Below are 24,248 nucleotides of genomic sequence, written 5' to 3' on the forward strand. Positions count from 1 at the left end.
CGGCACCATTATCTTAGCCAAGTAGAATCCTGCTGCCGCTGAAATGTTGGCACTGAGGAAAGCGGCCACGCGCAGCGCAAAGCGTCCACCGTGGGAAATGTGCGCGTGTGGCGCAGTTAAGACAGACATGTCTCACTTAAAGTCATTGCTTTTAATTGCAGGGGAGACGAGAATATTATTCATTTATTTTTTCCAAGTGTGCAAATGATTATGCTGCCGCATTACAGCGAGAAAAATTAAGAAATAAAAAAATAAAGATATATTCAGTATTGGGGTAGTTACTCAAAAAAGAAATTAGTTACTTATTACTTCTGTAAATTGTAATGAAATTACTTTACTAGTTACTGCATTTGAAAAGTAACTTCCCTACTTATTACTTTACTTTCCCGTTTCTTAATTTACTGTAGATACATGGACAAACATCATAGCCCTATCATCACTTAGTGCTTATTGTATAAATCCATACAAAATAGCATATAAAACCATATGAAAGAACAATATTCCTGTCTGCACAAAGAAATGCCTCACTGTAAAATCCACAAACAACAGGATAAAGTAGGTTATGGTGAGGACAATCAGTAGCAACACACGTTTCAAAACACAGGCTTTGGGAAACATGAGAACAAAAATCAATGAAAAATATAAAAGGGTCACTTTATCCCATACAATTAAAACAGAAATGCACTTAAGCGGCGGTGACACAGGCTGTTACTTTATGTGGTCCAAAGGCTGAATGAACCTGATCTATTTTGCAAGATATGACATCGTAAGTGTGTCTTCCTCTCACCCTCTTGCAGGCAAGAGAAGCATTTTCAAGTTTTAAAGTAATGCTGTCTATCCAGTGCACCGTCATTCCTAAGTAACTTTTGTTGTTGGCGGACCAAATGTCCGCGGTGGTGGACATATGATCCAGGGAGGACTCTAAAATTATTTTGAGCTTTGATTCCATGTCGGTATAACACTTGTTCAGGTAATGGGAAAATGTTTTCCTGTCGGATGTTGGCTTGCGAGTCGCAGGTATTTTATCTAGTCTTTTTCTAAAGCGGGCCGATTCAATGGTCGCAAGCGGTAGCATGTCTTCTACAATGAACCCTGCAACCAGCCTGTCTTTCTGTGTCACCTGCTTCTACGCTCCAACACTTGAACACTCCTTCGCACAAGCAGCTACGTCACTGAAATCAATCGCTATGGCAACGTGCCGAGGCAAGCAGGCGCTGAAGACACACAGGCAGCACACATGCACGCACCACAACAGATCAGAACTTTACACGCAGGCAAACACGGCTTGGGTAACGCAGGAAAGTGTTTTACTATAGTCTAGTAAAGTAGTGTAGTTACCGATATTGTAAATGTAATGCGTTACTTTACTTCGCTATCGTTACCCAAAAAAGTTATATCGTTACTGTAACACGTTACTTTTTAACGCTTTGGTTAATGTATGCGTTACAAATTAAGTTACCCCAACACTGTACATATCTTTTTTTGCAAGTGTGCCAATGATTATGCTGCTGCGTGCCAGTGGTGGCACGCGTAATCAGGGTTGCCGACCCCTGAAGTACACAAACAAAAAATGTGCAGTCAAGATAGGAAAGAAACAGACTTTTTCCCACAAAGCCGGGGTGTGAGACAGGGATACAGCTTGAGTCCAACCCTGTTCAACATATGCATTAACCAACTAGCAAGGAAATTAGAACAGTCTGCAACCCACGGCATAACACTGATAGACACCGAAATCAAATGTCTGCTGTTTGTAGATGACCTGGTGCTGCTGTCCCCAACCAAAGAAGGCTTACAGCAGCACCTAGATCTTCTGCACACCCTGACAGTGAACCTTAGTAAAACCAAAATAATGATATAAAAAAAAAAATATATACCTACGTTGGCATAAACATGAACGCCACAGGAAATTTCAACAAAGATGTTAATGACCTGAGAGACATGGCAAGGGGGGGCATTTTATGCCATAAAAAGATCAATACTAGACATCAAACTAGACATCCCAATTAAGATCTGGCTAAAAATATTTGACGCAGTGATAGAGCCCATTACGCTCTACGGCTATGAAGTCTGGGGCCCACTCACCACCCAAGATTTTATAAAATGAGATAAACATCAAATTGAACCTCTTCATGCAAAATTCTGCAAATCAATGCTAAAAGTCCAAAGAAAGAAAACAAATAATGCATGCAGAGCAGAATTAGGACGATATCCTATCGTTATTAAAATTCAGAAGAGAGCCCTACAATTGTATAACCACCTTAAGGAAAGCGACAGCAACACACTCCACAACAAGGCTCTTACCAACAGAGAGTTAGAGCCAGAAAAGTGGAAATCCTTGACCAGATACATACTCAGCGAACACAGCCTGGCCATCGAGAAGGGACACCACAGACAGACCTGGCAAGAGAAGACAGCTCCCACTGCACACACAACCAACTAAAAACAGAACTGCACTTCCTGACTTCCTTCCAGTCATACGAAGACATCAGGAAAACACACTACCCAAAGATTACAAAGTCATGCAAGGACTTCAAAGACACTCCAGATGCTCACAAACTGCCATACCTGTTGGGAGAAATACAACAATGTATGAACGCAGAAGCAAGATTCGTCACCTGTTGTGATGAGAGAAGGACCTCAAACTCCCCATAGACTCATCCCCCTGGACTCACTCTTCACACAATTGCACTGCTGCACGCATCCTCCATAATGTAAATACTGTGTATTAATGCTCTGTATTTAAAGTGTATCTTTAATTTATTTGTTTATACGAGATACTGTGATTTTTGTAATTTTTATAATATTGCACATATTACTTTTTATAGTATTTTTTATAGTATAACATTTGAATGCATAGATATTTTGCATTTAACTTTTTATACTTATTATATATTATACTTTGTACCTGACCTTTGTACTTTTTATTTTATAACGCTGTTTATATTATTGTTTACCTGCTTTGGCAATGCAAATGTATATTTCTCATGCCAATAAAGCTTTTTTGAATTGAATTGAATTGACAGACAGAGACGGAGAGAGGGACAGAGACGGAGAGAGAGACAGAGTAACAGGGAAGCAAAGAGACAGAGATTCACACAAACTGGCAGCCACATATCCAATAACAAGCTGTAAAGACTCTTGCTCACCCGACTGCGTGTGTGTGAGTGTAAGGTCTTAGGTTCAAACAAGCACAGCGGAACTAATGCCTGGCCCTTATCAGTGCAGCTTGCAGAACTTTACTCTCTATCACACAGGGGTCTAAATAACACACACTGGTGTGGACAGGTTATATTTATATGGGCCCTATTCACTCTTGTTCGCTTCCTCCTTGCACAGCTATTTTGAGTCGAGTTTGTTCATCCCCGAGTGGTCTCCACAAGACCCTGTACTCACTCAGCTAAATCGGCTATGCCTAATCAGATGAAAGACGAAGGAGGAATGATTACGGCTAGAGCCGGAGGTGGAAAGAGCTCCATCCCAACCTCCGGCTATAAGAGCTGTAACAGTTAGGGACAGTTGAGCCTTTTTAGCTAGGATGGCCCGCTGGTTAGTTATATAATCCTACCCGGCGTTCGTGTACATTGGAGTACAGACATGTGCATGTTCTACCTGATCTGTCGGTCAGCGCTCTCCACGCAGATGTGCTGGGCAGGAACCTGCTTCCATCGCTCCGCCTCCTTCACCATGGCCTCTGCGTCCATCAGGCCGAAGCCGTACAAGTGGCTGACTGAAACATGACAGGATGTCCGTCAAACACCACAGCCAATCAGAATACAGTTGGCTGTTTTTTGATAAACAATGTCTATAGTTTTTCTTACTTCTGAAGTGGTCAGGTAATATAGAATATATAGATTCTATACAAGTATAGTTCCATTTTACTGGAGATTCCACAACATTTGTATCCGATAATGCCACTGTTTTGAAAACCAGGTGGAATTAAAGGTGGTCATGTTTAGGGATGCTCCGAAATGAAAATATACTGAAACAATTGGCCGAAAGCCGAAACCGAATACCGAATGTGGCTTTTGCTGTTTTTCATTCATTTTGCTTTAATTGTTCACCATTGCATAAATCAAACAATTAAATTAAATTTATCAACTTTTTTGTCTTGTTTTCAATAAGAAAAATCAATTCCAAAAATATATTTTGACCTAGTTATATTATGCGGAATTATGTGAAATTTTAACAATGACGAGTACACTAGTATGTTGTCCGGTATGTTGCATAAAAACAAGAGTAAGGTCAATAGTTTCATTTTAAAATATGCTGTTTCATTCGTCCCGCATGTGTGTTTCAAACGTCCCGGCTAGGCGGGGCGTTTGAAACAAATGTCAACTTACGTTCAAAGTTAAAAACAGCTCGATCATTCAACATATGTATTAAATTACACTTGTAACTAAGAGAACACACATGTGAGTTGTTGATCACATGTTGAAATTATTTGTATACGTAACGCCATCTTTGAAAAAGACGTTTAACCGAAAAGTGTTTAAATCGACCCGGCTCTCCCCTATTTGGTTTTTAACAGGTGCGCTCGGCTCTTTTTTCAATTTAGTTGTTTACAAGTGCATGCAGACCTTTTTTCATCTCCCCTTATAGTCAGGTAGTCGTAAACAAACTTACGTGCGGCACTTTTTAAATCCCTCTTTTTTTAGAAGCGCAGCCGGCTCATTCCACACTGGTTGCTTTTTTTTTCCGGCCTTTGGCCGAAACCAAATATTTTGTTTTGGGCCATTTTCGGTGGCCGAATATTCGGTGCATCCCTAGTCATGTTTAAATAGATTTGATGGCATGGCCTTGCTCTCCATTTGTACAACATCTGCATGAATCTTGTGTTAACATTATAATCACTTCATCTTGGCCAGAACTAGTAACTGGGCCAGCTGGCCTGCAGAGCAGCAGCGCCAAACACATTCTGTCTGAAAGGGAAGGAGATGAAGTGCTGGTCCAGCACTCTGTCTTCTAGGAGACACCTCAGATTCCCCTCAAAATACAAAACCCCAGTCCTTGTCTCTCTAGCTATCACCAAGAAAATAGTCTTTCAAAACTGGAAATCTAAATCATCTTGCCACTTCAACCATTGGACCAACTTGATCACAGAATTCATCCTGACAGAAGAAACTGCTGCATATAAAAAGAACAATATCTCCGCCTTTAAAGAAATCTGGAATCCCCTCATAACATTTCTACAAATTCAATAGTTAAGGTAAGCCATGTACATTCGAAGCCCCCCCCCCTCCTCTTCCCCTCCTAACTCTCTCCAGTTCCCCCCCCACACACACACGTTCCCTTTCCCCAAACAACACCTTATAGCTACACACTTGCATATACCTACCCTACACACATAGCACCATACTCCTCCTTTTAGACCACATCTACCACTCCACATTTCTCCACCATTTGTCTCTGTCTGCCTGTCTGACTGTGCGTCCCTGTGTCTGTCTGTCAGTATGTATGTTAAAGCTTGTTTCTGTGTTTTTCTTTCTTTGTGTCTGTTATTTTACTTTTTTTTTTTTGTGTGTCTTGCGCACTTGGGTATATGGGTTCGGAGCCACTTCAATCTCATTTTTCTTTTCTTTTTCATTATTATCATTATTATCATTATTATTATTCTCTCCTATTTCTTATTTCTTAATAAAAATAAAGTTGTCCTCCGAAGAGGGTGGTGGGATAAAAAAAATAAATAAAAAAAAAATAAAAAAATAAATGAAAGGGAAGGAGATGTTATATCTCCTCAGACTCCACAATGAACAAGAAGGCAACATGGAAGCTGGAGGACTCAATTCAAACAAGCTTGAACAAACAGTACAATTATTGGCCTTTTAAAGTTGGATAGACTCCGTTACATAGCCTCTATATAACCAGGGATGCAAACACATGTATGACAAAAAAAGAGAGAGCTACCCGAAGTCGGAAAAAATATGACGGCATGATATCGTATTATCATGAGAAGGCCTATGCTATATGCTATATGCCTAGAAAGATAAAAAATATATATTAGTTACTCAGTTAAAGTGCCTTTTTAAAGTTAATTTGTTTTCACACACACACAAACACACACCTCTGCATTGGATATGCGATCACAGGTACAGGTACTGGCAGTATAGGCCTGGCACTGTCCCTGATCTTATCTGCTGCTTAGGGGGTTTCTGGAAGAGGGTTTCGGAGAAGCTGTGCAACACTTTGTGTGGTTATTGTTGTTGTCACTTTCCTCTGATGAATGTCTGCCTTGTGCATACAGGGCATGTACACCCCTGCTGGCATTATTAATTTCTTTAATGCAGTATGTGCATTTAGCACATCCTTTTTTATAATTTTTTTTGAAAAAGTCAGACAGTGGAAAGTTATGCTTCACTGTATTCACCTCAGTCGTGGCTTCTAATTTTAGCCATGACCACTTCCAACTGCACTTGCACCCTGCGTCCTGCTGCACAAGTGCATCCTTCTCCGATATTTCCCACCACTATCCTCGGGCCGGGCCTTTGATCAAGCGTTTTTATTTTTATCATTGGTTTATTGGCCTGCATGTCTGATAACACACTCCCCATCTGTTAGCATTGATTATTAATGCATGTCTCACACCCACCCCCCGACACACACAGACACAGGAACACCACATGGTCAATCTTACAGGCCGCTGGCAGTATGTATTGTATTTATTGAGGTCCTGGTTGACAATTATATTTCATTAAAAGGTTATTAAGGATTGAATGATATTTAGTTTTGGCCATAGATTAGCGCAAGGTGGCTATTCAAGTACAGCCCTAAATGTGCCTAATATGTATTGTATCTTATGCTGACGACAATCTCTCCAACAATGCAACACTCGAGAACGCAGAACGCAATCTACAAACTCAAAACTGTTGTGTGTAAATGCTGCATCCATATATTTTTTTTCTGTGTGTGTACTCACCATTATAACCAGCTGCATTGGTCTTCCAGTCGGGCGCATTGAGGTGTCCTGCTCTGGAAGTCTTCACGATGATGTGCTGCACGTCCCGCCAAGTCAGCACCGGGCTGCAGAGATGGAACACAACTGTTTAAAAAACACACGTGCGTGTGTGTGTGTCCAAGTAATAACATAGGTGCAAGACAACTGGGAGAAAATTAGAGACATTCAACAGCCATGCCCGGCACACACCCATCCAACAGCCAGCCGCCCACGCACCCACCCATCTCCCTTAGATCTCACGTGAGATCCGTCACGGGATGGCTGCCATACGTCTGTCTCCTTTGATGCCCAAATCCATTTAAATAAGGAGAAGGCCAGAAGAAGTGGGTCACCAAGTTTCCCTGGGAATCCCTTTCCTCCTCTGCATCTCATATGACAGACAGATGCTCTGGCTGGCATATGCCCCCTATGTCCCCCCCCGCCCCCCCAAACAAGTAGAGTAATACTGGCCAGACACGCAGAAGCCATGCTCGGTGTTGACTGTGCTATAGTAGAAACAACACACACTTCGACAGCAGACCTTCTACAGATTTTACTGTATACACACTCATGGTCTGCAGCCGTCAAGGTGTCTAATATAGGCTGTACAGGATAATGGAAGACTTCTACTATAAGAAAATTTGGAATTCATTAAATCTGTATGAACAAACCAAGACCAACCGTAGCCATATTGTAGGAATTTCAGGATGAAATATATGGAAATTATGAAAATGTCTAGCTTTCATAAGTGTTTAGCTAGGAAATGAGAAACACACACACACACACACACACACACACACACACACACACACACACACACACTAGGGGTGTAACGATACATGTATTCGTATTGAACCGAATCGGTACGGACGACATGGTTCGGTGCATGGATTTATACGGAGAATACACGGTATACAATTAAAGTAAACTGGCGTACGAATTAATTAATGTAATTCAGATCTAAGGTTAGATAAGAGAGTTCTTCAGGGACAACTAAACTGCAGCCCTAATTGGCACCTAGGTGGCCGAGCGCGTTATGGCGCATAACACGTCGGGTTCATTGACGTCTCTGGTATTTCCACAACGAGACTCGTGGTGGGGGTTATCAACAGTGTTGTGCCTGAACGCGTTCATTGAACGATAGTTCATGAACTCGTTCATATTTTCGGCGAACGTGAACTGAACGTACTGTATTACTGCCTGATGAACGTTACTGTGAACTCGTTCATTCTGGTGTCTGTGAACGGCACGCGCACTCGGTTTAACTTCGTTCAATTGGGGGGTTATTTGTTTATCAAAACGGCGGATGCGCGCGCAGAATGATTTGTTTGACCGGTTGCCATGGTTATCTCTGTGTGTTTCATTTGCAGTTGCGGCGTTGTCAGCTTACTGTTACATTAAACTGCAATCAGAAAATGCGGTTATATGCTATAGACCCTATAGTGTCTGTGGTGTAAAGGCCGGGACGAATTAAAAAATATAAATACACTTTATGTTGAAAGTATAGACCGTCCCGATTCCCATTGAAACGAATGGCGCAGTGATTATTCTTCAGAACGAGATCTGTTAAATAGTGAAAAATGAATCAAACTGTAATCAGACAACACGGTTATATGCTATGGACCCTAGAGTGTCTATGGTATAAAGGCTGAGACGAATTTCGAATTATAAATACGTACAATCCATAACGTTATCTCCCGCTGGCTCATAGCTCAGCGGACTAGAATACCTCCTAGAATCATTGCTTGTTGGCCGGAAACGTAAACGGGGGCTGTTTACGTTTGGTTGTAGTCTTTTCGCTCGGTTCTCCGACTCAACAGTAGGGCTAGAACCGAGCGAAAAGACTACAACCAAATTTGAACTACAACCAAACTAGTTCCCTTTCCGCTTCCGGCCAACGAAGCAATGAGTCTTCCAACAGAAATCAATGGGATTTACAAAATGCGCTAAATGTACAATACATTTTCGCTACGATGCTTGATTCAACCACTCTATATCATCCTAGACGAATCACGAAGTGGGCTCGATGTTCAAAATACCGGAAAAAAATAATAGCTCACACGGCAACATATTGAAAAAAACAACTATGAACTAGTTCATTTTTTGGAACTGTGAACTTAGTTCAAATCTTTGAATTATGAACGTTGAACTGAACTAGTTCATTTTAAAATTTGTGAACTGAACTTTGAACTAGTTCACGTAGAAAGTGAACTATCCCAACACTGGTTATCAAAGCCATGGTTGAGAAAGAATCGGGGGAAAGGAACTTTGGCTTAGACTCCCTGAAGTTCATGAACCGCAACATGGAGGAGAAAGGAATTTGCCCCCTGCCCACTTCCGAGGCACCACCACCTCGGCACTGCCCGCTGCGGGGTTCCGGCGGGAGACAATCGCGGTCAATAATCGCGGGCAACAATCCCAAAGTTAAGTCTACTTCAGATTGTTTTGGAAGTGGAAGAACCAGAGACGTCGGAGAACCTGACGCAGTCGTTTGAGATTCATAATATCGTCTGGAAGCGCCCACAGCTTTTGGCCATGATAATATATATTATATGATCTAGATATCCGTGCATAATAAGATATTATTTAGATATAGAGCACCAGGACTCCCGCTGGAGCACCCTGAGTGTTCTAGAATATTTACAGAACACAGACAAAAGCCCATTACGATACATCCTTAAACACGAGTGCATGGTACAGTGGCCGCAAGCTGCTCAGGGCAACACCCCCACCCTCGACCCGCCTCTAAAAACGGCACGCTTGTGAAAAGTTCATTGGGGCACTGGCTCGTAGTGGCTGTTATTCTGTGTGCTTTGCACTTTCATCTATAAGACATTTGCATTTTCAGTTCTATAACTGATTGTCTTATTTTGTTTACAAGTTACTAGTGCTGTCAAGCGATCCAAATATTTAATCGCATTAAAGTCATATTTAACTCGGGATTAATCACACATTTTTTTCTATTCTAAATATCCCTTGATTTCGTGCTGCTAGCCTTTTCGTGAGATCAGTGTTGAGAAGGACAGTAAGAAGAGAGACCCGCAGTGAATTCAACCCGGTCCACTTGACATCGGGTAGGTGCATGACAGTGGTAGGCCTACCATAAAACTTCAATAGCCCAGGAATTTATTTGTTTGCAGCCCTAGTTTCAATCACTGAACTTTCGAACAAAACTCTTGCTCAGCAAAGATAGGAAATACTATAACATTTATTATTTAAACCAGTATGAATATTCCTACTGTACGTAGGCCTATACACATTACCAGGCTATCGACTAATGGTACAACCTGAGACGTGCACAATAAAAAAAGAATTGCCTTCTGCATTTTGTTTTTTCTTTTCCCTTCATTGTACCGAACTCGTACCGAACCGTGATGTCTGAACCGAGGTATGAACCGAACCGTGACTTCAGTGTACCGTTACACCCCTAACACACACACACACACAGAAAAGAGGATATCTCTCGTAAAAGGAGATGAAGAGAAAATTCCATGAGCAGTTTAAATAGACTCATGATCTGATCAATATTAATAGGCTTATCTTCCCCTGTGTAATTATGGTTCTATGAATGCTTCATGGCCATTCATTAAAATAGAATTTGGCATCGTTATCTAGGCTGGGGACAGCCTATAAAACTGGTCAATATTAATTAATATAGAAGCACACAGGGCTAAGCCATTGATGGCAGAAATAACATGGCAGCATTCCTGATACTGCGTCCTGTGGTTCCCTGTGTAAACACAAGGAACAAAGGGATCTGAGAGGGTTGAAGGAGGTGGTGAAGGTCTGTTTAGCTACCCTTCTCATCAGGGACATGGGACCTGCTGAGAATGGATTAATTTATGTATTTTGACCTTGGTGGCAAGGAGTTTAATGGTATAGTCTTAAGAAGATAAGACATTTTTTAACTTACAGAATTTCAGGAGGGAGATGCCATCAGTCCTTACACTTAATTTAAGCAACGTTGTTTTACATTCATAAACCCCCATTTTTTAACACACACATGCCAAAACTAACTGGAAAGTAGAGTTAAGGAGGTTCTGGTAAAAAAAATAAGTAACATCATACAGCAGAGGGTTTATATAATGTAATCTATAATCTTAGTAGATCAGGCCTTATCAGGTCATATTTTAGTTGGAACCCAATTCTCGCCCATTTTGGATTTGGGGTTATCAAAATCGTTACAAAGATTAGATTGTATAGTAAAATAAATACGTTTTCTGGGGATTTGGGGGAAATGAAAAACCAAAACCAAATATAAAAACAATAATAATGTATTGTTGTCTTCAACCCAGAGTAAAGAGCATGTGACCTTTGTGATACAGCCAGCATATTGACATACAGCAGAGAATAGCCCTGCTCCACTGCTGGCGCCTTGCTGGTGTTTATGACAGTCAGCCCTAGTCCATTTAAATCAGCAGCCAACTGATAACATCCTCATCGCTCAACTACTTCTATAAACGTACTCTCACAGGCATATCCCCCTTCACTTGGTCTGCGTTTGCAGAATTACAAATGCCAATCTGGGAAATGAAGGGACTGAGCCGGACGACGTGTGATAATCCTTTTTAGTCCAGTCATTTCATTGGCTGGACAAAAAAATAATAATCACCTAGCTAGACCCAATCATGTTTAGATCGGTTTTGGTATTTATGTAAATTGGCACATACGATATTAGATTATGCACCGTTTTGGCCATGTTAACAAACAATTTCAAAAACCTTGTAATATAATATTTTGTTTGTCTTCATGTAAGTAATCAACTCAGTAAATGTCATGGTGATATCTAAATGTTAACAGTTTTACCCTATTCACGTGAGAAAAATAATGAATAGGCGTATTAAAAGGCTATATTGGGGTCTTTTTCAAAACTTTCCCCTAATGGGATTTTTCTGGGCTTTTTTTCCCTTCTCTCTCTCGGTCGTCCTCAGACAAGCTTCCATCGGAGTCTCCAATCCTCTCGGTTCTCCATACACCCGGCCAGCTCCGAAGAACTTTCAGCTCCCGCATCTTTCTTAAGCACGTCCACGTACATTAGCGCGGAACGTCCTCGCGATCGATGCCCGCGCGTTGGTTCCCACAGGACCAGCATGCTGGCCGGGAGCTCCCGATGTCTGTGGCAGTGGCCGGCCAGCTTCATCCTCCTGGATGCTATCCTCTGGTTGAGCCTCGGCAGCCGCCCGTACAGATCCTTCTTGGTAATGTGGGCATTCTGAATCTACATTCAGCACTGCTCGTAGCATCCTGGTGTAGCACCCATCCAAGGACTTCTGCAGGGTGGGCGTCAGGGTCCAGCTTTCGCAGCCATACAGGAGGACGGACTCCACAGTGGCATGAAATAGGCTCAGCTTTATGCGACGGGGGAGATTTGAGCGCCACACGCTTGACATAACATTCAGGGCCCTCCACGCCATTGCCTTCCTGATCTTAAGGTCTTGTTCTGTGGAGTTTACCCAGGAACCCAGGTATTTGAAGTCATTGACCTCTTGCAAAGAGCTGCCTTCTGATGTTGTAATCGGCAGATGGTCTGTGCAGATGTTATAGGTGATTACCTTAGTCTTCTTTATGTTCAGTCTGAGGCCAACCTTAGCACATTCCACCTCTACTCTGTTCAGGAGTTCCTGTGCCTGCTCCACGCGGTCAGACACCAGGCAGATGTCATCTGCGTAGTCTAGGTCTGCCAGGGCTACAGCAGGGCTTCCCTTACTCAGGACATATTGAGGACACAAAATCAGTTGAGCTTGCTTCTGTTTTGTTTGACCTTTTTTCATAAAATGACTGGACTATTTTTATCCTCAAGGGATTACAAAGGTTAAATTAAGTGTCATCCCGAGAGTTAAGCAGAGCAACATGTGACAACAGGTCCAGCTAGAAGCTCTGCCTGCAGAAATTCATCTGGACCTCAGTCCTTAAGGTCTCAGAGAGCTGTAGTCAGGAATCAATACAATCACAATTACAAAAAACATTGCAATAATAATAAGTCTATTGAATTCTGCCCCATAACTTCGGTCAGTGTGTTAGATCAAATTGTATCACTTAATTTCCTTAAAGTTTACAGAGATATCCTCCTTTGGGATGCAGTGGAAAAAGGCCACGGGCCTAAGAACCGATGTGTGGACCTGTGTGAATGACCCGGAGGTCCAGAGATAAGAACAGAAAACAGCCTTGCCTAAACCTAACCCTATGCTGCAAACGACCGGTTTGATGTGGCTAGATTGATTGAGGCTCAAATTGCCTTAAGCGAGGCTACAGCCTGTTTTGGCAGCTGTTTGGGTCGCATGGCCTATGTCAGAAACAGACCGAGGCCATGCATTCCCCATCGATGGGACCAGAGGACAGACACATAGGGTTTTACTTCTTCAAGGTGTGGCATCAAAGTGTGCATTTTGGCCATATCTTTTTTTTTTTTTTTTAATTATCACTTACCCCATTATGTATTCAACTCAGACGTTGGAGAGTGACGTGTTCCTATTGGGTCTGGCCTTAGCCTGGTCCCTTTGAACACAATGTGTGAGAACCTCCAATCCTATTGGTTCCAGTTTAAACCCATAATAAGGTCTGGAACACCCACTACTACTTGTGGGAAGAGACGGATCTCCCAGCATACTGGTTGAAAAACCGAACTGAAGCTGTATGGTCTGAAGCGGTATGGTCTGTAGCTGTATGGTCTGAAGCTGTATGGTCTGTAGCTGTATGGTCTGTAGCTGTATGGTCTGTAGCTGTATGGTCTGTAGCTCATGGTCTGAAGCTGTATGGTCTGTAGCTGTATGGTCTGTAGCTGTATGGTCTGTAGCTGTATGGTCTGGAGCTGTATGGTCTGTAGCTGTATGGTCTGTATGGTCTAAAGCTGTATGGTCTGTAGCTGTATGGTCTGTAGCTGTATGGTCTGTAGCTGTATGGTCTGTAGCTGTATGGTCTGTAGCTGTATGGTATGTAGCTGTATGGTCTGTAGCTGTATGGTCTGTAGCTGTACGGCCTGTATCTGTATGGTCTCTAGCTTTAGAGTCTGTAGCTGTATGGTCCATCTCTGAGTGATCTGTTCATAAACAACATTAAGTCAACAAATGCACGAAGCGCTGCGGTTGAGCCGTTTAAGACCGTGGTGAAGTTAGTTTGATGTTGGTCATTCGACAGATATTCAACAGATATTCGGCCATTAATTTCCTATGGGAAATTGCCTTTTGCTCAATAGCTTCCGAGTTATGGGACCCAGAGGCCCCAGACCAATGTTGACCTGTCCTACTATGTGGTACTAACAACACACACCTCACTAAAAGTTAATATATTGCACCTCCTATTTTATTTAATTATTTTAAGAATCCCATTCATTTCCTATAGGAAATTGATTTTTGCTCAATAGCTTCCGAGTTATGGGACCCAGAGGCCCCAGACCAATGTTGACCTGTCCTATGTGGTACTAACAACACACACCTCACTAAAAAATAATATTTTGCACCTCCTATTTTATTTAAATATTTTAAGAATCCCATTCATTTCCTATGGGAAATTGCTTTTTGCTCAATAGCTTCCGAGTTATTGGACCCAGAGGCCCAAGACCAATGTAGACCTGTCCTACTATGTGGTACTAACAACACACACCTCACTAAAAATTAATATTTTGCACCTCCATTTAGAAGGCAACCATTTAGAAGCTGGCAGCAGTGATTCTAAAACCTCCCCACCAAGCCTGTGTTGACAAATGGTTTAGTTATCTATTAAAAGAGAAAGACAATCACTTTAGTGTTGTTAATTCAGATGGCCAGAGCAGTGATGGAAGCCTTCCCTGAGTTCCCCAAAATGAACTTCTCAACAAAAAGGAGAGCCATGGAAGAGGCGAGGAGAGATATGGCTCTCCAAGTCCTTAAATCATCAGGTATACAATGCAGTATCCATTTTTTTTAATAACTTAAAGCCATTCCAAATATATTCTGATTAAGGGCCCAATTTTGAGAATGATATCGGCAAATGGTAACAGAATTGGTGAATGTGATTGGCGAATGCAATTACCCTTAGCCACAGGTCTTGCCCATATCAGAGTCTCCACCAATCACCTCTTGCGGGTTTAAAAAAGGGACATACCATTGAACGATAAAATCCCCAAAATTGGTCCCTAAATGCGTCATGCAAATACACTTTCTTTCAGTCTTTGATGAGGAGACTTGTTTGATGTGTGGAGCTGACAAGCCCCCTGGACAAGCACCTCCCGTTACAGACTGGGTGAGCTGTTGTGAGCAGCACTTACATTTTGTAACGTAATGTGACATACAGTGTTGGTAGTAACTAGTAACAAAGTTAATTAACAAAGATAATTACATTTTGATAGCAATATGTAAAAAGGCCAAGAAAGTTGAAGGGGTTCAATGTTCACAGAAAACTTTCTTTGAGTCAAATTTAACCTTTGCTATAATCTGCTGGTTCGGTGACCTGAGTCTAACCAACAAAAACAGGGTTCGTTCTACTCGGTCTACTCTCAGAACAACGAGAGGCAATGTTGATATTATGACCAAAAGGGGGCGTGCCTCCGTGAAATGCATGAAATGCAATTTGCAAGTTCACATAATGAAGTGGGAAAACAAATGAAGGTGTGTTTGATTAGTATATCAAGAATGGAATTAAAATATTTAAAGAAAATAGGAGGTGCAAAATCTTAATTTTTAAGGAGGTGTGTGTTGTTATTACGACATAGTAGGACAAGTCTACATTGGTATGGGGCCTCTGGGTCCCATAACTCGGAAGCTATTGAGCAAAAAGCAGTTTTCCATAGGAAATTAATGGGATTTTTAAAGAATTCAAATAAAATAGGAGGTGCAAAATCTTAATTTTTTGTGATGTGTGTGTTGTTAGTACCATATAGTAGGACAGGTCTACATTGGTCTGGGGCCTCTGGGTCCCATAACTCGGAAGCTATTGAGCAAAAAGCCGTTTTCCATAGGAAATGAATGGTATTTTAAAAAAATTCAAATAAAATTGGAGGTGCAAAATCCAAATTTTTAGTGAGGTGTGTGTTAGTACCACATAGTCGGACAGGTCAACATTCGTCTGGGGCCTCTGGGTCCCATAACTCGGAAGCTATTGAGCAAAAAGCCGTTTTACATAGGAAATTAATGGGATTTTTAAAAAATTCAAATAAAATAGGAGGTGCCAAATATTTAGTGTTAGTGAGGTGTGTGTTGTTACTACCACATAGTCGGACAGGTCTACATTGGTCTGGGGTGTCTGGGTCCCATAACTCAGAAGCTATTGAGCAAAAAGCAATTTCCGATAGGAAATGAATGGGATTCTTAAAATATTCTAATAAAATAGGAGGTGCAAAATATTAATTTTTAGTGAGGTGTGTGTTGTTAGTACCACACAGGTCAACATTGGTCTGGGGCCTCTGGGTCCCACAACTCGGAAGCTATTGAGCAAAAAGCAATTTCCCATAGGAAATGAATGGGATTCTTAAAATATTTAAAGGTCCCATGACATGCTATTTTATGTATTCTTTAATATAGGTATTAGTGGGCAACTAACACAGTATTCAAAGACGTTCCCGAAATTCAGCCGTGGTGCAGAGGATTTTTAATAAATTCTAATAAAATGTGCTGCAAAATATTTATTGTTAGTGAGGTGTGTGTTGTTATTATCACAGTCGGACAGGTCTACATTGGTCTGGGGCCTCTTGGTCCCATAACTCGGAAGCTATTGAGCAAAAAGCAATTTCCCATAGGAAATTAATGGGATTCTTAAAATATTTAAATAAAATAGGAGGTGCAAAATATTAATTTTTTGTGAGGTGTGTGTTGTTAGTACCACATAGTAGGACAGGTCAACATTGGTCTGGGGCCTCTGGGTCCCACAACTCGGAAGCTATTGAGCAAAAAGCAATTTCCCATAGGAAATGAATGGGATTCTTAAAATATTTAAAGGTCCCATGACATGCTATTTTATGTATTCTTTAATATAGGTATTAGTGGGCAACTAACACAGTATTCAAAGACGTTCCCGAAATTCAGCCGTGGTGCAGAGTTACAGCCACTCCGAGCCAGTCGCACATTGAGCTTCCCCCAAATGCGCTGTTTTGGTGTCTGTAGCTATAATGCAAATGAGGAGGAGCGAGGCGGGTCAAGGAGGAGGGTGGGAGTGTGGCCCTGAGCAGCTTGCAGCCACGGTACCATGCGCTCTGTTTACAGTGGATGTATCACAATGGCGAGGCGCACACAGCCTTTAGCCGTGTTCTGGAAATATTCCTGGAGCTCTATATCTAAATATGATCATATAGCCTACATAGATATCTATATCATATCATATATATTATAACGGCAAAAAGCTGTGTGAGCCGATATTATGAATCTCAAACGACCGCGTTGGGTTCTCCGACGTTCCTGGTTCTTCAACGTCCTCATCAATGTGAAGTAGACTGAACCGCGACAAGGAGGAGAAAGGGATCGTTGCCGGGCAGCGCTTAGGCACCTCCGCCTCCGGCGGTGGTCCCTCAGCGGGTCTCAAGCTGGAGACATTCGCCGCCAACAATCCCTTTCTCCTCCATGTCGTGGTTCATGTTCTTGAGGGAGTCAAAGCCAAAGTTCCTTCCCCCCAATTCATTCTCAACCTTGGCTGAGATAACCCCCAATACGAGTCTCGTTGTAGAAACACCAGAGACGAGAGTCCGACAGAACGGTTATCCAAATAACAAGGAAGTGTACAACACTTGCGTTACAGTCCTGGAGCTCTATATCTAAATAATATCATATAATACATAGAAATCTATATCATTTAATACATATTATCACGGCCAAAAGCTGTGTGCGCCTCCAGACGATATAATGAATCACAAACGACTTTGTCGGGTTCTGCGACGTCTCTGGTTCTTTCACTTTCACATCAACCTGAAGTCGACTGAACCGCGCGCTGCCTGCTGCCCGCTGCCGGGCGATGGTGCCTCGCGGCAACCGGCGGCATGACGCAGTTCATGTACTTCAGCCAGTCAAAGCCAAAGTTCCTTTCCCCCAATTCCTTCTCAACCATGGCTGAGATAACCCCCAATACGAGTCTCGTTGTAGAAATACCAGAGACGAGAGTCCGACGTGTTATGCGCCATAACGCCAAAAGCAGAACGGTTATCCAAATAATAAGGAAGTGTACAACACTTGCGTTACAGTCCTGGAGCTCTATATCTAAATAATATCATATAATACATAGAAATCTATATCATTTAATACATATTATCACGGCCAAAAGCTGTGTGCGCCTCCAGATGATATTATGAATCACAAACGACTTTGTCGGGTTCTGCAACGTCTCTGGTTCTTCCACTTTCACATCAACCTGAAGTCGACTGAACCGGGCGCTGCCTGCTGCCGGCTGCCCGCTGCCGGGCGATGGTGCCTCGCGGCAACCGGCGGCATGTCGCAGTTCATGTACTTCAGTCAGTCAAAGCCAAAGTTCCTTTCCCCCAATTCCTTCTCAACCATGGCTCAGATAACCCCCACAACAGTCTCGTTGTGGAAATACAAGACACGTCAAAGAACCGACAAGAAACACTTGCGTTACAGTGTGTGTATTCACACACACACACACACACACACATGTGGCGCTCGCACGGTCGAGTCTCATTGGCGGGCCAACGTCTCTGGGCGGGCCAGGCAGAGTAAGGGGAGGAACTGAGATTCCTGATGACGTCATGACATTCCAAATCAGCGCACTTGAGCCTCCGTTTTTACACCAAACGCAAGTTTTAGCCATTGGGGGACCGTAGGCAGGCTAGGGGAACTCATATTTATGATAGAAAACCTCATAAAGTGAGATTTTCATGTCATGGGACCTTTAAATAAAATAGGAGGTGCAAAATATTAATTTTTAGTGAGGTGTGTGTTGTTAGTACCACATAGTAGGACAGGTCAACATTGGTCTGGGGCCTCTGGGTCCCACAACTCGGAAGCTATTGAGCAATTTCCCATAGGAAATGAATGGGATTCTTAAAATATTTAAATAAAATAGGAGGTGCAAAATATAAATTTTTAGTGAGGTGTGTGTTGTTAGTACCACATAATAGGACAGGTCAACATTGGTCTGGGGCCTCTGGGTCCCATAACTCTGAAGCTATTGAGCAAAAAGCAATTTCCCATAGGAAATGAATGGGATTCTTAAAATATTTAAATAAAATAGGAGGTGCAAAATATTAACTTTTAGTGAGGTGTGTGTTGTTAGTACCACATAGTAGGACAGGTCTACATTGGTCTGGGGCCTCTGGGTCCAATAACTCGGAAGCTATTGAGCAAAAAGCAATTTCCCATAGGCAATGAATGGGATTCTTAAAATATTTAAATAAAATAGGAGGTGCAAAATATACATTTTTAGTGAGGTGTGTGTTAGTACCACATAGTAGGACAGGTCTACATTGGTCTGGGGCCTCTGGGTCCAATAACTCGGAAGCTATTGAGCAAAAAGCAATTTCCCATAGGAAATTAATGGGATTCTTAAAATATTTAAATAAAATAGGAGGTGCAAAATATTAATTTTTAGTGAGGTGTGTGTTGTTAGTACCACATAGTAGGACAGGTCAACATTGGTCTGGGGCCTCTGGGTCCCATAACTCGGAAGCTATTGAGCAAAAAGCAATTTCCCATAGGAAATGAATGGCCGAATATCTGTTGAATAACCAACATCAAACTAACTTCACCACGGTCCGTTTAAGTGGATCAGTGTGTGTGTTGGAGGGTGGGTGGATGTTATTGGGCAGTCCAGGGGAAAGGGGGAGGAGCACTGGAAGGAAGTCAAGTGGATCTTACTTTGCTTCTAGAGCCAAGGCGATGATAGCTGCGGCCATGGGGGCTGAGGCAGACGTCCCTGTGTGACTGTCGGTGCACCGATGCCTCAGGTCTGTTGTTATCTAGAAAGAGAGACCGAGAGAGAGGGAGGGGTGAGAGAGTGAGAGATATGGAGTGTGACGGATAGAGAAGTGGATAGGGAAAGCGTATCAGAGGAAGTCAAAAAAAGGGAAAGACAAAGATTAAGGCATTCAGCCACACCTGAAAATCACATTTCAGCTCAGACATGCCTCACTGCAGGAACACAGAAATGTGAAATGTGAGGTGCATGTACACATGTTTGTGCGCGTGTGGACCCATTTTCCAGAAATATGCAAGAAAAATAAATCAATGCTCCGGCAGAAAGGCGAAAGAGCATGGTAGAAAATATTTAAAGATTGCAGTAGGTTCCTGTCTAACAGCATTATCCTAGTGGTCAGTTCAGCCAGCCAGCCCGGAACAGTTTGGCAGGCTTCCAGCATGACCTCTCCTCCAAGAGTTACAAGGGATTATCCAAACACATGGTTTTGTAAGGGGCCGACGAGTGGTGTGGTGGTGACGGAGGCAGATGGCAGTGTATGCCCCAGGGGAGGCTGGTGTAGGGGCCTTCATAACGATGCAGGGGAAGGGGATGACAACACAACTCCCCACACAGAAAACCTTTTGAAGTGTGTAGTTCTGTTTGTTTATGCGTGTGTGAGATTGACATGGGGAATGTGACAAGCAACCACCAGACAAGCTAGCAGCAGATAAGGCCCAACTGTCCAAGCCCGGTTCACAGGCAAGTCACACACACACACACACACACTAACAATCTTGCGGTCGTAGTTCTCCCCGCTGCTGTAGGTGGTGGTGAGCGTGGAGGAGCACTCCTCCAGGTACCAAGGCTTTCGGCCGCTTTCGGCCGTGCTGGAGATGGAGATGGTATAGATGGAGTTGGTGTAGCCGTCGCACGAGCAGTGGTCCCGGCTGCGGCCGCCGTTACCCGACGCCCAGACAAAGATGGAGCCCCGGCCCTTCCTTCCCTGAGAGGAAATGAGAATGGGATCAGGGGATTGGGGGGAGGGGGGGGGTTGGGAGTGTGAGGTTACCTTTCATATGTCACGTTTCATGAAGGTGCACTGGAGACCATGTTCGCCCACATCTTTATGCTCCAATCACACAGCCCATCATACCATAGCAGTCCGTTTACACAAACCAGCTCACCATGATAAAGTCAGCAGTCGTTTACACAGACCAACTCACTGTGATAAGGTCAGCAGTCCGTTTACACAGATCACAGACAAACTCAATGTGATAAAGTCAGCAGTCTGTTTACACAAACCACAGACCAACTCACTGTGATAATGTCAGCAGTCCGTTTCCACAGACCACAGACCAACTCACTGTGATAAAGTCAGCAGTCCGTTTACACAGACCAACTAACTGACAAAGTCAGCAGTCTGTTTCCACAGACAAACCCACTGTGATAAAGTCAGCAGCCCGTTTACACAGACCAACTCACTGTAATAAAGTCTGTCACTGTTCTGTCACACACACATACACGCACACAGCGGTCACTTTCATTTAAGTTCAGAAACACACACACGGGCCCGCTGACAAACCCTCTTCACTGTGTGCCTAGTCTTAAAAGGCAAGTCCCTCATTCTCCACTCTTCTATCTCTCACTCCAACAGTCCATCCCTCTCTCCACCTGTACTTCTTACGTCATCAAACTCTATTCTTCCCAGCTCACCTGTTTATACTGTTCCACGCCGTCAAACAAAAGTCAACGAGCGTGACGCTATGCAGATCAGTCTGTGGCTGTGCGGCCTAATAATGATACTAAGAGCCCAGACGACCCTCACCTTGATATCTGGAGCCAATGACAACATATTTATTTGGATGGAAGTCTCTTTACTTCTCTTACGTCTCCTTACTCCAATGCATTTGTTCCTTTTGGTCCATCCCTTTGCCTTCATGTGGAAATGTTGGAACGTATTCCAAAGAATACTAGGTACACTGGCCAAATACTAGAGAGACGGATGTATTCCAAACTAATACACTGGGAGTTTACTCCAAACTAAAAGTATGTATCCTAAATTATTACACTGGCAGTATAATCTAAACTAGAAGTAGGTATTTCAAACTATTACACTGGCAGTATAATTCAACCTACAGAAATGTATTCCAAATACATATAATCAGTATACGCCAACCAGGTAATTACTGGCAGTATATTCCAAACTAGTATTTTCTGCTAGTGAAGCAAACCAAGCCGTCTGGTGCATCTGTGCCAATATTGCTCTTTTGAATTTAAAGATGCAGTGAGAAAATCTTAATTCAATTAGAAATAGTCAGGTAGCTGTAGCATTACATGATGGGCGAGCTAAAGGTTTAGCTAAATGGTACGCAAGCCACTCCACAGTACACCCGAGGAAAATCAATTATAACGCCAGACTATAGATGTAAATGTGGTTGTCTGTGTTGATAGAATAATCTTAGAAATAAAACTAACCTCGCATCGCATGAATCATTGCATTTTGAGGGACTACTTTCTCAGCAGCAGCGGAATTTAACTTGGGTATCAGTCCGCCGCTGCCGTAGCCTACTACTAGGAATATAACACTGTTGCTAAGACACAGCAAAACCCTCAAAATGCAATGCAAGGTTGGTTTTATTTCTAACATTATTCTATCATTATAGTTGATTTGCCTCGGGTGTACGGGTGTGTGTAAGACTCTTTCATTAGCAGGCTAGTATTTCCCGTTGCCGTGCACTAGCCTAGCACGAGCAAACTCTGCAACTAGAAGGACTGAATGAAATGTGTTGAAAACTGTCTCCAATGATAAAGAACACCAAGGCTAACTTGGGAATCAGGCCCTATGTCCAAAATTCCAAAAGGGAGCGCTAAAGGTTTTGCCAAATGGACCACCCACCATGCGAATGCCGTTTTCAAAGGCCTGTCTGGCCAGCGACGCGGGTCCATCCACTGTCTTGCCGTCATCGTCGGGGCCCCAGCTGGCGCTGTAGATGTCGATGTGCTGTGGTTGATGGCTGAGGGACTTCGCTTCCACCATGTCCGTCACATCGCCATCCAGCATGCGCACACCTGGGAAACATGCAGCATCATTCACCATGGAAACACATCCGTCAACAATGGAGGTACCACAAGTCACATACTATCAGATTGAAACTTCCAGTTCAAGATCATTATAAATTAATGTTGTAAGGTTGGTTTAAGGACAAGATGAGATAAGATGGTAATTAAGTCATCCCAGGCAACGCAACCTAGCGATTAGGGATGTTGGCTAAAGATGAAAAAACGAACACAAACAACTAAATGGTATCCAGCTATCAAAACAGTTATTTGGAGAAGAGATATTGAATTGAATAACATCATAATAATGCACAGTAAAATCCAACACTGGGAATGGGGATATGCAACTTGTAAAAAGATAAGTTGCATAATTTATTGTATTACCAGTACAAACAATATATACAATTATATAGAAATAAACAAGTTTATAGTACAAATATAAAGCCCTGTATGTTCACAACCGTTGTAAATGAACACTGGGGAGATGAAAGCATTCCACAACAGCCACAAGCAGCAGGTATTTAACAGTTGGAGGGAGTTAAGTATTAAGTCTGGGCCAGTCTGGTCCCTCGGTCTTCATCGTGTGTTGACCGCTCCGCTGCAGACTAACGGGAAAGTTAGTAGCAGAGCTCCACCTCACAGAAGGAGGCAGAGGAGTCAATCGCTTCGAGGGAATGAAGCCCAGGGGGCCGACGGCTCACCTCCTATCCGGGCGTTGTAGGCGATCCCCACCACGCAGTGGGAGTTGTTAGCTGCCGCCGCCACCTCACCCGCACACCGCGTCCCGTGCCTGGGAGGACACACAGGGATGGTCAGCACATACACATATCCACGGCTGGCATACACAACCCCCACAAAAACACAGAGACGCACATGTATTGAATAATTAATATACAGTGATACTCATGGTTGTCCACGGTGAGTGGGACGCACATACAAATTATGAACTCCTGTTAACCCATTGCAACCTGTGCATTCCTCTTGAGGAATTCAAAAAACAACAGATTACAAAGATTTCTATTCCGTTTGCTAAATATTATCTACATCCTTAGAGACTATTTGGCTCCAGCTATTGGTTTAATCAACCATGGATCAAAAATCACAAAAAATTATGCACGCCCAAAACTGCCTCTTTCAAGAACAGTTGCTGTCACTCCAGTCAAATATTGCCCAGAAACCAACATTCGCATCCACACACACTAAATGATGAAACACATCCAGGGCCTGCCCAACAGTTAAAATACAAATGTAAATCGAATTATTGGGTTTGTCCAACTATGACTGGATTATTAAGATGCATGTATACACCTTAGTCTAACCAGAGAATGTCTAATATGAAGGGAACTGGCACTCTCTGGTAACTTCCGGTCTCTGAACTGGTTGCGGTAACACATCTCTGCCCATGCGAGGGCGCTCGCCAGTGAGTGCAGAATGAATGGGAGTCAACAGG

General features: G+C 42.8%; 1 protein-coding gene across 2 annotated transcripts in view; it reads right to left on the reverse strand.

Moving 5' to 3' along the window:
• The window catches only part of pcsk5b (proprotein convertase subtilisin/kexin type 5b), a 182,460-nt gene that overhangs the window by 115,681 nt on the left and 42,531 nt on the right, over positions 1-24,248 (reverse strand). For both annotated transcript variants that reach the window (XM_060053052.1, XM_060053053.1), the window contains exons 6-11: positions 23,500-23,588; positions 22,638-22,810; positions 20,532-20,744; positions 19,702-19,802; positions 6,914-7,017; positions 3,610-3,727 (exon numbers count right to left, since the gene is read on the reverse strand). In XM_060053052.1, the coding sequence (XP_059909035.1) occupies positions 3,610-3,727; positions 6,914-7,017; positions 19,702-19,802; positions 20,532-20,744; positions 22,638-22,810; positions 23,500-23,588 (798 nt within the window). The remainder of the gene's footprint in view (positions 1-3,609; positions 3,728-6,913; positions 7,018-19,701; positions 19,803-20,531; positions 20,745-22,637; positions 22,811-23,499; positions 23,589-24,248) is intronic.

The sequence above is a fragment of the Gadus macrocephalus genome, chromosome 6, assembly GCF_031168955.1.
Source record: "Gadus macrocephalus chromosome 6, ASM3116895v1".
Taxonomy (NCBI): domain Eukaryota; kingdom Metazoa; phylum Chordata; class Actinopteri; order Gadiformes; family Gadidae; genus Gadus; species Gadus macrocephalus.